The sequence below is a fragment of the Hippocampus bargibanti genome, linkage group LG01 (assembly GCF_051943395.1).
Source record: "Hippocampus bargibanti isolate YZ-2025 linkage group LG01, ASM5194339v1, whole genome shotgun sequence".
Classification (NCBI taxonomy): Eukaryota; Metazoa; Chordata; class Actinopteri; order Syngnathiformes; family Syngnathidae; genus Hippocampus; species Hippocampus bargibanti.
This window is the reverse complement of record NC_142734.1, coordinates 2,980,502-2,994,330: the sequence shown is the minus strand read 5'-3', so window position 1 is coordinate 2,994,330 and position 13,829 is coordinate 2,980,502. Positions and strand designations below refer to the sequence as shown.

General features: G+C 43.3%; 1 protein-coding gene across 2 annotated transcripts; it reads right to left on the bottom strand.

The window, feature by feature from the left end:
- Window positions 1-544: 544 nt before the first annotated feature.
- On the bottom strand, window positions 545-13,263 carry LOC148902753 (dystroglycan 1-like). 2 transcript variants are annotated; one of them, XM_088990301.1, is made up of 3 exons: window positions 13,153-13,263; window positions 8,477-9,010; window positions 545-5,474 (listed from the first exon to the last, which is right to left on the bottom strand). In XM_088990301.1, the coding sequence occupies exons 2-3, from the start codon at window positions 8,864-8,866 to the stop codon at window positions 3,162-3,164; spliced, it is 2,703 nt and encodes a 900-aa protein (XP_088846427.1). In that variant the 5' UTR covers window positions 8,867-9,010; window positions 13,153-13,263; the 3' UTR covers window positions 545-3,161. The 2 variants fall into 2 exon arrangements, with proteins under 2 accessions (XP_088846427.1, XP_088846416.1); XM_088990290.1 differs by having other exon boundaries at window positions 12,965-13,239.
- Between the last annotated feature and the right edge of the window lie 566 nt (window positions 13,264-13,829).

The window sequence follows — 13,829 nt, the reverse complement described above, 5'->3', positions numbered from 1 at the left end:
ATTGGCTGCCATGCCAAGTATGCAAATTGTCTTCTTTCAACGATCGGTTTTCGGTGCAATTTTAACCCGGATCCTTTCACAAAACGGTTCGTACAGCCAACAACCACACATGATATCACCATCGTGCTAAAACGCGAAGACTTTCATTCAGTAAAACCGAAAATAAAAGGCATAGGCTTACAAAACAATGATCGCACTCGCTGGACGTTAGCGGCCGATCACGTGATCATAACAAACGACGCAACGCTAGCATCTCCTATAACGCTCGAGAAAGTTTGGAAGCAGGCTTCTTCTGATTGGCTGCCGTGCAGTGTATGCAAATTGACAAACGAACCGAAATTCCCAAAACGAACGAAGATTTATTCATTCCGATTTTGAAATCTTCGTTAAAAAAAAAAAAAATCTTCGTTAAAAATCTTTCGGGTTTTTTTTGTTCTTGGAAAAGTTGTCGGCCACCCGGGCGGAGGCCGACATAAAAGTTGCACGGCCCGGGTGTCTGGGCAGACGTTATCTCAGACACTGTATAAGGAAATGAACATCCACAATGAGTGACAGTAGACCTTTCTTGAGGCTTTACAAATTGTATGACATTTTATTAATATACCTTCATAAAACAAGTTTAAGACTGTATCAAAAACTCAGTAAAAACATTAGATTTTTTTTTGTTGTTTTTACATTTTCCTAATGGTGCTATCAAGTATGAAATGTACATAATTCACATAGTTTATTTGTTGCGATCGTCTTCAGATGATACTAATTCTTGACACTAATAAAGTTCATTATCATGATAGTGATGATAAATCTAAGCTTACAATTAAAAAAAAATAATCATTTCCCACGTGGCCCTTCCGATCCCAACTAGGTTGACTGCTAAAAACACAAACGTGATGTTTTTTTTTAAATTTCCACAGGCACACAATTATTTACATGGCCATGTTTCGACACCAAGAGGCAAAATTGAGCGCTTGCGGTGCTCTCCTCTCCATTGGGGCTCGCAAGTCCCGTTTTCACGTTTCAAAAACATGTTTGCCGCAAAAACAAAACAAAAAACAAAACAAAAAACAACCCCCCCTAAATGTGTTGAAAAATATTTTAAAGGACAACCGACGCCTCCGGACAAGACGTCACATCTGGAACGCCCCTGACCGAGAAAGCGACACGCAATGCATTTTGGGTACTTTGTCTGGTCTGAAAACTTTGTGTTGATCCGTGTTGATGGCGAAATTACAAGTAAAACACACAAATAATGTGATGGTGAATTGTTGTGTGTTGCACCAAGACTACTATTTGATACTAGTTGACAAATAAGCCCATTTCCAATAGAGCTTGGGCGCCATCTTGTACATTTTCTGGGACGCTACATTGGAGTCATGACCGCTCGAATTGATACGCAATTGATTGCAAACATGTATGCTTTCCTCTTCAGAACTATTTGAATCATATTGATAACTGAATGAGTAACAAGAAAGCATCTTCTCTGAATGTGAACTCTCTGAAGCCATTGTTTTGTGTCTGGAGTATCCTGGCGTGACGTCACGAAAAAGGGGGCGGGACCTTCGGAAACTCGCAAATTCCGGGGTCATTTGAAGTCGTTTTGGGACACTTTAATTTTTATTGGTGTTTTGCATTTGACTAACAATATCAGCCTGCGTGTTTTGGGTATTTCAGATGCTATAAAATGTTTTTCCAATGACAGTTAGGAAACAAAAAAATGGTGTCGGTTGTCCTTTAAAAGTTGGTATTGGGTTGCAATTCTTCTAGTGTTCTCCAGTATTCTTCTAATGGCACAGGTGTCAAAGTCAAGGCCCGGAGGCCAAATCCGGCTCACCACATCATTTTTTTCGGTCCGCGAAAGCAAATCAAACATGTGAAATTCCATGATTTTTGCTAAAATCATAACTACAATGTCATATTTTTGGATGTAAACCACAATAACAGTCATTATTCTTGACTTTAGACTTGAAAAGTAGTTATTCATTAATTTGTTGTGATCTCTATATGTAATATGTGGAGGAGATTAAACCTTCCAATGGCTTCCCCAAATTCATAACGTCCCTCGGGAGGAAACCATAACTACAATGTGGCCCGCGGCAAAAAAATAAAAAATGACTTTGACACCCCTGTTCTATGGAATGGAATGTGCTAAAATGTTCCCCTGCAGTGAAGCAGCATTCCGCTAGCCACCTTTTGTTGACCTAGCAGCCTCTCTAACCGTAACAACAACGCGAAACATCTCAGATGGCAAGTGGCACAAAAATAACAATAAGAAAATATCTCATAACTAAATTTAAAAATATAACTTGAATAATTCGTTTTGAAACTGCTGGATTGTGTGTGGAGATGTGGTATAAGATTTAGCGAGCCTTTGCTGTCAAAGAAGCAAAGCGTGAATGACATGATTTTTGTTTTTTGTTTGGAATTTGTATGCTTTGAGTTTGGCTTGCGGTGTACAAATTTCCCTCAAAATCTTTGCAAACACTGCAAAAATCCAAACTAGGGCGCGGAAAATCCTACTGGACCCTCTGCACCCTGCCCACCACCTTTTCCAGCAGACATTTAAATAGCTTCTTCCCCCAAGACATTAACTCTTTGAACAGTAGCCCAAATGGAACTGTATAGTGCCTCTTTGCAATGTTTTGATGATGATATGATACTAGTGCAGCGTGTTCTACCGGAAAAACAAATTCCTTGTGTGTTCTATATACTTGGCAATAAAGATGATTCTGATCTGATTCTGAAATCAAACAAGGGTCAAATACGAGGGATAGAGGTCGTCACGGGGAGAGCGACGGATCTGCCTCAAGGCCCAAAGGGCTTTTCCAGTCTCTCCTGATCTAATATTTTCTATACAATAGAAATAGCACATCGTTGAGATAAAATGGACTCTTCTTCTCAGCAAAACGGACAAAGCGTTTGGAAAAGCAGATCTGAAGAACAAAGCGAGAGAGTGAGACAGTAATGGAATTAAAAAGTGTTCTCCATTTTTTTTGTTGTTGTTGTTGCCGATCCCAGTAGTAGAACGCCGAATCATCTAATCCATGACGGTCGAAATATATGCACGGTGGCCTGCATTTCATTGAAATCCAAATGACGTCTGCAGTAGTCTTGTACGAGCATCTCTACAGTGCACCTGAATTCCAAACGGAGAGCTCCAGCGAGCGTTAGGGAGGCACGTACGGGGGCGGCGACCTGTAGGAGGTCATGTTTTTAGGGCGAGAACCTTTGCCTTCAATGGGGACGGTGAAAGGTGGCGGGGGCTGGTAAGGAGGTGCGTTGGGATCATCGTCCTGATACACCGAATACTCTTCCAATAAATCCTGGTTCAGCAAAGTGTTGTGGGGACCGGCCATGTTAGGGTACTCTGGGGGAGGAAGCGGCGGCTTTTCCTCCTGGAGGATGAGGGGGATGCTGGAGGACGGCGGGGACTTGGAATCATCCAGTTCATCGGCAAATATGATGGGGACGCCTTTTTTGATGAAGGTGGCCTGTTCCTCCATGGTCATCTTCCCTCTACGCTTCTTGCGGTAGCACACCATGGCAATGATGCCGGCGATCAAAAGGAGGGCGGCGACCACCACGGCGGGGATGACCGTGTGGAGGTAGACGTCGTCGCTGCTTCTTCGGTCGGTCCCAGGCGACGGTGTCGCGGTGGGGAGATCGGGAACTGGCGCGACTTCTCCCGGTGGAATGAAAGTGAAGCTTTGACATTTATTCGCGCCGCGAATCGTGACGTTCATCGGTTTAAATTCAGGCTCCATCGCTTTAACGAAGGCTGCTTTCGGTGCGCCTTGCGAATCGGCAATCTTGTTACTGAGAACTGTGATCTGTTCCTTTGGACAGAAACTCTGCGGCAGACTATTGTTGGTCCACTCCACCACGATGGAGCCCTTGGTGATGCTTTGTAGGGTCACTGTGCTGCTATTGCGATCGCCGAGAGCGTAAGCTAACTTTTTGGTCAGAAGAATCTTTTTGTGGATGTCACCGCTGACGGTTTTAGGGTCGCCGTGGAAACGGGCAGCAAAAACCACCGCCGGTTTGTCGTTGCTTGACCAGCGGTTGACTTGAACCTCAAACGCGTCCATGACACTGCGCCCACCTTTATCGGTGGCTAACATGAAGTACTCGTGTTTGCCCTGGTGCTGCTCGTCAGGAAGGCCATATAAAAGCTGGATGGTACTGTTGAACTGAATCCAGGATGTTTCACCGACTGGCTCCTTCGGGGGGTGCTTCAAAGTCAAACGCAGCTTGTCGGTGGTGCCATCTTCTTTGTCGAAGAATGTATCGGGAGGAATCTTCAGCTCAAAATACGTGCCGACCCACGCGTTCACCTGGTCGATTGGGTTGCGGATTTCTGGCATACTATTGAGGTCTGGAGCCAAGGAAAGTGGGGTGGTGCGCTTTGGTGGTTTTACTGTGGTGGATTTGGGTTCCTTGGGAGCCGGGGTTGAGGTCTTAGGCTTCTTGGGCTTCCTGGTGCCCGAAGGTTTTGGCTTTTTAGTGGTGCTAGGTAGGGTAGGTAACGCAGTGGCTTCCACGAACGTCGGTCTGGTCATGGTAGGTTGGATGGGCACGGTGCTGGTGGATCCCACTGCCCTGGTGGGTTGAGAGGGACCCAAAACAGGTGTGTGGGCTATCTGATCTCGGACTCTCATGGTGGGCTTGACGGGAAGAGGTAAGGGACCACGGACAGGTGGTGCAGAGTTGTCCGTTGCGGGCGCGATTGAGGGTGAAGTCGGGCTGGGAATGACTCGAACGGGGGGTTCTGGGTAAGTGGTGGGTGGGAGAAGGGAGGGCACCGGAGTAGGGGTGTTATACAACTGTCGCTTGACACGTTTCACCGCGTGAGGTTTCTTGTTGGCAATGTGCCAACCGACCACTGGGTACGCCAGCCTGGCTGACATGCTGCCGTCCTTTGCGGAGGACTGGACGAGAGCAATGTCGGGAATATTGCCGTGCTCAAGGGCGCATCCAAGTTTCCACGACAGCAGAACTCCATTCTCCACCACTTTCTTTGCATTGCCCGGTCCCGCTACGAAAGCTGACATGTCAAATAAGCGGTTGTTGACAACAGGGACGACCCTCATGTGCTCAATGGGAACGTGCGAGAATCGTCTCATAACAGACAGTAAAGTCACCCTCTGCTCGGCAAGCATCTTTGTCAAGTCGGCGTCAAGTATAACAGTGAGGACCGTGACGGGCTCCTCGGGGCCACAAGTGAATGGCTGCAGGCCACTCGGGTCAGTCTGTAGAGCGAGCAGCGACTGTTCTGTGTCTGCTCGTTCCTCGGGGTGAACTTCAATGGAGAAGACCGTACTGGGAAAATCTCTGCTGCCGGGCGTCTCGGGTGTGTCTCGTCCAGACACGGTGATATGATACACACCTTTGTCTTGCTCCAGGGCCAGGCCTTTAAGAATGCAGCTATCTTTGTCCCAATAGAGCCATTGCGGTAATGCTGTCCGGCCCATCTCAGTTACCTAACAAAAAAAAAAAAAAAAGTAAAACTTTTTTTAAAAATGGACAAACAAACACAAATGCTCATCAGTCAGTGCAAATACTCTGATGATTATAGCGCCAGTCCCAGTTTTCATGTACGGAAGAACAAACGTACGCAAGTCACTTTTCAAAAGTGACTGAAGAGATCAAATGGGGCAAAAGCCAGCTATTAACGTATTTTCCGGTGTATATAGTGCACTATAGTATAATGTGGACCCTGAATGAATGGTGTATTTTTAAAAACCTTTTTCATATGTAAGGTGCACCGGACTATATAATGAGCACCTTCAATGAATGAAGAAAGTTTTCCAAATACAGTAAAGTCTCGTTATATCGATATCGGATATATCGATAGTCCCGGTTATATCGATACTATTTCTATGCACGCACGGAGAAAATTACATGCAAACAGGGTCGGATATATCGATAGTCCCGGTTATATCGATATTTTTTCGGACTCCCTTGAATATCGATATAACGAGACTTTACTGTATAACAAATAAAAGTTTTCCAAATACACTCGGTCACCTTTCAAAGAAAATCAAGGCTTATGTGTATGCAATATACACCGGAAAATACGGTGCTCTTCATTTTTAGTTATTACTGCACGGTACGCAGCCGGCAAAGAATTACAGCACCCCAAAGTGAGTAAACTTTGAAAACAATTCATGATTAGGGTTTCTGTTACATCATAAATTATGACAGTCGAGCTAGCTATCAAGCTACCTATTTGCTATCTGTTAGTTATCTATTAGCCAGCTATTAGCGGGCTAGCTGGCTGGCTAGCTATCTATCTATTAGTGGTCTAGATGGCTGGCTAGCTATCTATTAGCTACGTCTGAACTATCTATTAGCTGGGTAGCTAGCTTCCCATCCGGGTTGAGTGAACGCTGGCGCGTGTGGCTGCCGCTGCTCACCCACAGAAAAACGTAACATGTGACTGTAAAGTGACCTTGAGTTTTGAAAGGCGCTTATAAATGACATGTATTATTATTATCACAGTGAACGCATCATTCTGGTACACATTAAACAAATCACATACCTTGGTGAACTCATGAACAGACGTGCAAAAATGTGACCACTGCGCTGCCAGGGTTATTGTCATTGTCACTCCAATTCCAGGACCCACACAATATTGAGTTCAAGGACTATATAAACATTCAATGCAGCGCGAGAAACTTTAGACTGTCTTCTTTCATCAGAACAAAAGAGTTAATTCCTAAATTATATGGGTCTGGAGTTATATGAGCTTGAAATGAGGGTGGCTGCTCCAAAATGCAATGCAATACAGCACATACATATTCCTCTTACGGGAGAAAACTTTGCTGCAGCGAGGGACTCAGTAGGACGCATCTTTTGTCAGCCTTCCGAAAGAGGAGTGTGTAAAAGTGATTGACAACTTTGTCAGACGAGTACAGGTTTGCTTGCAACGAAATGGTGGACATTTGGAAGGAATCTTGGGAAAGCCATAAATTAACTAAAAATTGACATAAATAGCTGAAACTCCGGTGAATGGTCTTCCGTAAACTGAATAATGTGTGGTTGTAATTTGAAATAAATAGCTTTTTAATCAAAGCCACAATTGAAATTTTCATGGGTACGCATCTTTTTGGGTCACCCTGTATTATGTATGTTGTGTGGCTGATAGATAGAAGTGCATACTGACAGCCCTCTTACGCGTGAGCGAACCACCACAACTGTTTGTACGCGATGTTTGCGCAGACACAATCGTGTGCGCTCTACTGAGCAGAGACCAATCAAAACACATCCTCCAGTTAAATGATTTGAAAATGCCGTCGTCAGCACTCACAAATTAACAGGATAAATACATTTACGTGGGCATTACGTTGCATGGTTCTCTCCCACGGATGAAATTGAAGCCAGCAAAATGTTGTTCCTCCTCAATTAACTGATGAGGCATCATCTACCGCTTGTAACGCCTGCTGGTGGTTTAGCCATGTTTATTTATTTTTTTGTCATTAAATTATAAGATGTTATGTCATAAGCAGGATAATGCGCTTCTGTTCCCCACATTCAAGTACAATGAGACCTCAACTTACAAACACCTCAACTTACAACTTTGTCATACAAATGTCAAATGTATGAAAATTAAACCTTATAATAAGCACTATTTTCATAATACACACCCACCACGGCTGGCGGAGTGATCTTCGGCGGAAGCACACGACCGAACAGCACCAGAGGTTAAGTTACCAACAGTCCTTATGGAAGGTAACTCTCCTTCCATAAGCCATCAACGACCATCAAAAAGGTAAATAAAACTTTATTTTACAGCACAGTTTATTTCTTTAATTACAGTCGGCATGTAATGCGTCTCTTTGCAAACAGCAATTCCCTTTGACCTTCGACCTCCAACGCCAAGTGACTTTATGATACACTGTAGTGTAGTTCTTTCATTACAATACAATAGCACATTTATTATACATAGAATAAGGTATTTTGTGTGTAGTTTTAAGGCTTATTTAGTTGAAAAGTATATTTTATGGAAACCCGGGAACGGATTATTCCCATTCTAATGGTTTCCTATGTGAATTATTTTTTTGAGATACACACTTTTCGCCTTACACACTCTGTCTGGGAACCAATTAAGTTCGTAAGTTGAGGTCTCACTGTATGTGTAATGTTATGGACTGGAAATCAGCAATTTTTATTTATTTTCTCATGTGTGCGCATATCTTGGCATCAGGAAGTTCATTCCAGGCCACAGGTTGATGACATCTGTTTCCTGATCCCACGCCGTCAATGGAGTGTATAAGTTACCCTATATTTTATCATTCCTTTTTTTTGCCGAAAATTGGAATAAATTTTAGATGATTTTCATCATATTTTACACTCTCTAAAATGTTTTTTTTTAACAATGCACTAATAATTCGTATTGTTTCCAAAGAAAACACATTCGTCTAAATTTTAGCCTGTATCGCCACGTCGCAAACAAGACTGAATTCACACTGGGTGCACTTACGTGAAGATTACAGCTGGCGTTCTCAGGCATCGGTGGAATCTTCAGCTGGAACACTTGGCCCACAATGGCCGAGGAGTCCGGGATCCCAGGCAGCGAATCCCCGTCGTTCACAGAGGACTCCGGCGGAGCCGTGGCCGTCGCTACAGACTGTAGCTCGGAGAACATGAAAGAGCGCATGGAAGCCTCCAATTCAAAGGTGAACCTCTCCACCTGTGCGTCTTGCTGTCCCGAGGCAGCATCCAGGGCCGTGGCTATCAGAAGTCCAATGACCAGCGAGAAAGTCCAACACATTCCAGTTTCCCCACCAGCCATGTCGCGCATTATATGTTGCGTAGCAGCAAGCCCTTGCGCTGCCTCGCAGATGTTGAAGAACGACTTAAGCGTCCACATGCACTGAAGTCAGTTAGATGATACACTTGGGGTCAGATTCCCTTATTATAGGCTGCGCTCATTGATTGTGTTTTTCCTTTGGTTGTCCTCTGGGATCCATCAAGAGGGGTCTTTGGCAGCTGGTTAGACAACCATGCCCGGCAGCTAAAAGAGAAGACAAACAGATGTGACTTGAGGGTGTTTGCTTCCGTTTACCAGACATGTTTTCAGGAAGTACAACAATGTACAGATTCGGTTAGCGGTGTTGCTATGCAACAGAAGGGGAATGCCGCACCGGACATTTTGTTCATGGGCAAGGATGCGGTGCTAGCTTAGCTTTACGCGGTTTGTTGTTAACTCATTCGATGCCATTCCTGAATGTATGCGGTAATTGAAAAGTGTGACGTAAAAAGTGTAAAAGTGTGCCATTCCCGAATGTGTCCGGGTTTTGTTTTTTTTTCTTTCGAGGGTGCTGATAAAGCGCTGCTCAGACCTCTGCCATTTTTTCCCTTCCACGAGGGTGTAGCATTTGCCTTTTGTCCGTACTAGGGATTTTTGGGCGGGGAATAGAGGACAAAAAAAGTCGGCTGCCATTTCCAGCCCCTTGTTAGGAGCCCCAAGAACCGGCTCGTTCGCGAAAAATAGCTCGTATGCCAAGTTTATAAATTAAGACTATTCCGAGAGTCTTGTTTTTGAGTTAGTGACGAGTCCTCACCCTACGTCACTGAAGGAACGCCGCTGACCGAAAAAAAGGACACATTGTAGCAGTCCTTCCATTACGTCAATGCATTTTGCTGTACTTGTTTGGTCTGAAAACTTCGTGTTGCACCACAAAAGAGGCAGAAGAGGGCGACAAAGCTCAGTGTAAGGGATTAATCAGCCTGTGGAAACGGGCTGATTAATTCCTTACACGGAGCTTTGTCACCATTTTCTGCCTCTTTCTTAGTGCTACATTCCCCCCGCCTATTGCCTCAAAATGGCACGGAATAAATTATTTAATCGATTGCAAACATGGATGCTTTTCTCTTCAGAACTATTTGAATCATATTCATAACTGGATGAGTAACAAGAAAGAATATTCTCCGAATCTGAAGCCATTGTTTTGATTCTCCAGGGTGACGCCACTAACAAGAACCTTCTGAAACTGGCCACTTCTGGGTTCATTTTTTTGCAGATTTTGGACACTAAGTCATTTTTATTGGTGTTTTGCATTTGACTAAAATATCATACTGCGTGTTTTGTGTATTTTAGATGCTATAAAACGTTTTTTTGGTGTCAGTTAGGAAACAAAAAAGTGATGTCGGTTATCCTTTGATATACTATATAATAACCAATAAATCAATCTTCAAAAAGCTTGTTTGGAATCCAAATCCTCTTGTTGGATTCATGTCTGAATTTGTTCTTTCATGTCAAAAACATTTGCATGAAAATAGGTTTTGCCCATAGGCTGGGTTTTTATCCCGAACGAACACTACACCTCACCTCAGGCTGTGAGCACACACACAGCAAACAATCTGAGCATCAAAGTAAGCGCTCTACAATGTGGCCTAGATTCCATCCTGTTAACGCACAACGAGCAATGGCCACCACAAGCCACAAATGCTCATTTCCTAATTTCGCAATGCTGATTTGCACTTTTATAACTTGATATTTCAATGGAAAATGGAACAAAATAGAAATGAGGCAAATGGACTGATAACTATTGTTTACTGGGCTGGAGACACATCAAGAAGTTACACCGTTGGATACATCTCAGTTATGAATTGACAGAACACGATTAATGGACAACCGACACCATTTTTTTGTTTCCTAACTGACATCAGAAAAACGTTTTATAGCATCTAAAATACCCAAAACATGCAGGCTGATATTTTTAGTCAAATGCAAAAAAAAACAATAAAAATGACTTGTGTGTGTCCAAAATCTGCAAAAAAAATAAACCCGGAAGTGGCCAGTTTCAGAAGGTCCCGCCCCCTTGTTTGTGACATCACTATTGATCACACACTGCCTTGCTCCAGAATCAAGACAATGGCTTCAGAGAGTTCAGATTCGGAGAAGATGTTTTCTTGTTACTCATCCAGTTATGAATATAATTCAAATAGTTCTGAAGAGGAAAGCATAAATGTTTGCAATCGATTAAAGAAGTCCTCCCGTATCAATTCAAGCCGTCAGGACTCCAATGTAGCGTCCCAGAAAATGCACAAGATGGCGCCCTACCTCTGTTGGAAATGGGCTTATTTGTCAACTAGTATCAAATAGTAGTCTTGGTGCAACACACAACGATTCACCATCGTGTTATGTATGTGTTTTCGTTCTAATTTCGCCATCAACACGGATCAACACGATTTTTTTCAGACCAACCAAAGTACCCAAAATGCATTGTGTGTCGCTTTCTCGGTCAGGGGCCGTCACCAACTCGAAAACAAGACTTCCTGAATATTCAGCGCTACTTATTTAGTAGAAAATTATGTTTTATGGGGACCTGGGAACGGACTATTCTAATTTTAATGGTTTCTTATGGGAAATAAATGTTTGGGAGACGAACTTTTCACCTTACACACTTTCTGGGAACCAATTAAGTTTGTAAACTGAGGTATTTCTTTATTTATTTGAGATTAACCACTTTTAAAGCAGGTTCACCACCAATGAAGCACATGCAGCACAGCTCATTTTAAACATCAGACCAGTTTAATGTAAGGCATACAGTAGAGTGGCATATTTGCTTCTGGGTGATTTCACTAAGGTCTACACGAGTGGAAGTGGGGGAGTTGAAGCAAATCAGTTTCACCGCAGCAGCATTCTTGCTGTATGCCGCTCAAAGGATAGTTAAAAATTGAAAACTATCACAAATAATTAAATTCCGGATGCACAGTTAGCGCTCAGTGCCAATTGAATTGACGTCGCAAATGCAGCAGCCTCTCCAAAGAGCCTGAGTTGAATAACAAACATCCACAAGACAAGCCCAAATGTCCCTTCAACATTGTCTGACAAAGTAATATTGCGTGGGGCACCCAAAAAAAATAAAAAACTACATGTCATGAAACCATCATCGCTTTATGATAAGAATATGTTATTTTCCACAAAAAAAGAACAGTTGTTATGGACAGGCCGGGCAAATCCTTTTAACTATAGTCTGAAAAGTAGCTGTGATTATGATCCCTCTTGTTCGCTGAAAATCCTAAACTGAAGCTAACAAACTAAAGACTAAAAATGACTCAAAAAAAGAAATTATATTTATATATATATATGAGAATCAAGCAAACGTGTTCACAATCAAGACAGACAACATGCCAAAATGAGCCCCCAAGATGTATACCTCATTCACGGAGGTTATCACAGTTGTTATCAAACGCAATAAAACAAATAAACAAATACTTAATGGTTGAATTCCGCTTGCTAAACATCCTGAATTTTCTATTTTTGCAAAATAATGTCTGTCTTTCTATTTTCTTATCGCATGTTGGCCAAACAGTGTGTTCATACTAGGCCCGTGTCGTTTTCGCCCTCGGTCCGACTATAATCTCATTGTGGGCCTTTGGCAAACAATAAAACAAGCAATAATAATAACAATAAATCGATTTCCCTGTGCTGTTCTAGACACGCTACATATGCGCTATTATTCGAGCGAGCGTTATTATCAAGCACAAATTGGAAAAATGCGAGCACAGTCCTGCTTTTGCGGTATGTCCCCGCAGCTGGCCGATGCTAGCAGACGTGCACCTGTTTTTATTCTAAGCGGGCGAGATGGACGCAGTCGGAAGCCGCTATATGGGCCAGCCAACTCTCATACTTGCACACAAACGCATCCAGGCGACAACCGAAAGAGCCGCTTTGCCACGCACATACGTGCCCGTGGGCAAACTCGGAAAAGAGGGGCCGTGGGAGCGTCACCAAAGTCCAGCGGAGCGAACTAAGCGGTCGTTGTCTCGCGAGTGTTGCTAACCAGGAGGCTCACGCCGAAAGAATTAAGACGGTGCTAAATGTATCGTTTATCCTTGACGTTAAACGAGAAGGCGCTTCGTTCGCTAGTATCCCGAGCAGCACTCAATTTGACGACACGAGTGGATTTTCCCATGATGTGACCCGAAAAAAAGTGACACAAGCAGAGCATCTACTGACCTTGTTAGCAAGCTAACGTTAGCTATCTCGCACGGTACCGTCTCCTCCCATGCACGAAACGCAGCCGAGGCTTCCAAATTGCCATCCAAAAGCGCACTTTCCCCCTCAGAAACGACTTGACGGGATGGGTTTCAGAATGACGAAGCAGCTGATGTGCGCGGGATTTAGTTCACTAATAAACCGCTCACCGCTCGGTATCGTGATGAGGCTCCTGGCAACCCCTCCCTGGCAGCCAGCCTGCCTCCCTCGGTCCGTCAGTCCTCCTACAGTGCATCAGGCAGGTTGAGGAGGCCATTGAGCAACCAGGCGGAAAGTGGCTCCTCCTTCCCTCCTTCTTTTGGAGGTATACTTGCTGGATGTTCAAGTGAAACTTGATTTCACACTTTAATTGTCTTCCCAAACTTACGCACCAGTAGGCACAGACAATGATGACCGAGATTTCCACTATCCAAATCGTTTGGAGCAGCTTTTTAATTCGGTACCTTTAGAGAAGCTGTTCCAACACAAAAAGTCAAGAACTACTTAGTAGAAACATAATAATGGAGTAAGGTGATGTAAAAAAAATGTGGCCCACATCACATAATAAACTATGTACAGTGATACCTCAGCTTACAAACTTAGTTGGTTCTAAGAAAGTGTGTGTATGGCGAAAAGTTTGTCTGCCGAACATTTATTTCCCATGAGAAACCATTAAAGATTAGAATAATCCGTTCCCAGGTCCCCATAAAACATCATTTCGACTAAATAAGCCTAAAAACAACACAAATTCTACCTTATTTTATGTATAATAAATGTGCTATTGTATTGTAATGAAAGAAATAAACTGTACCGTATAATAAAGTCGTTTTATTTATGTTTGTGATGG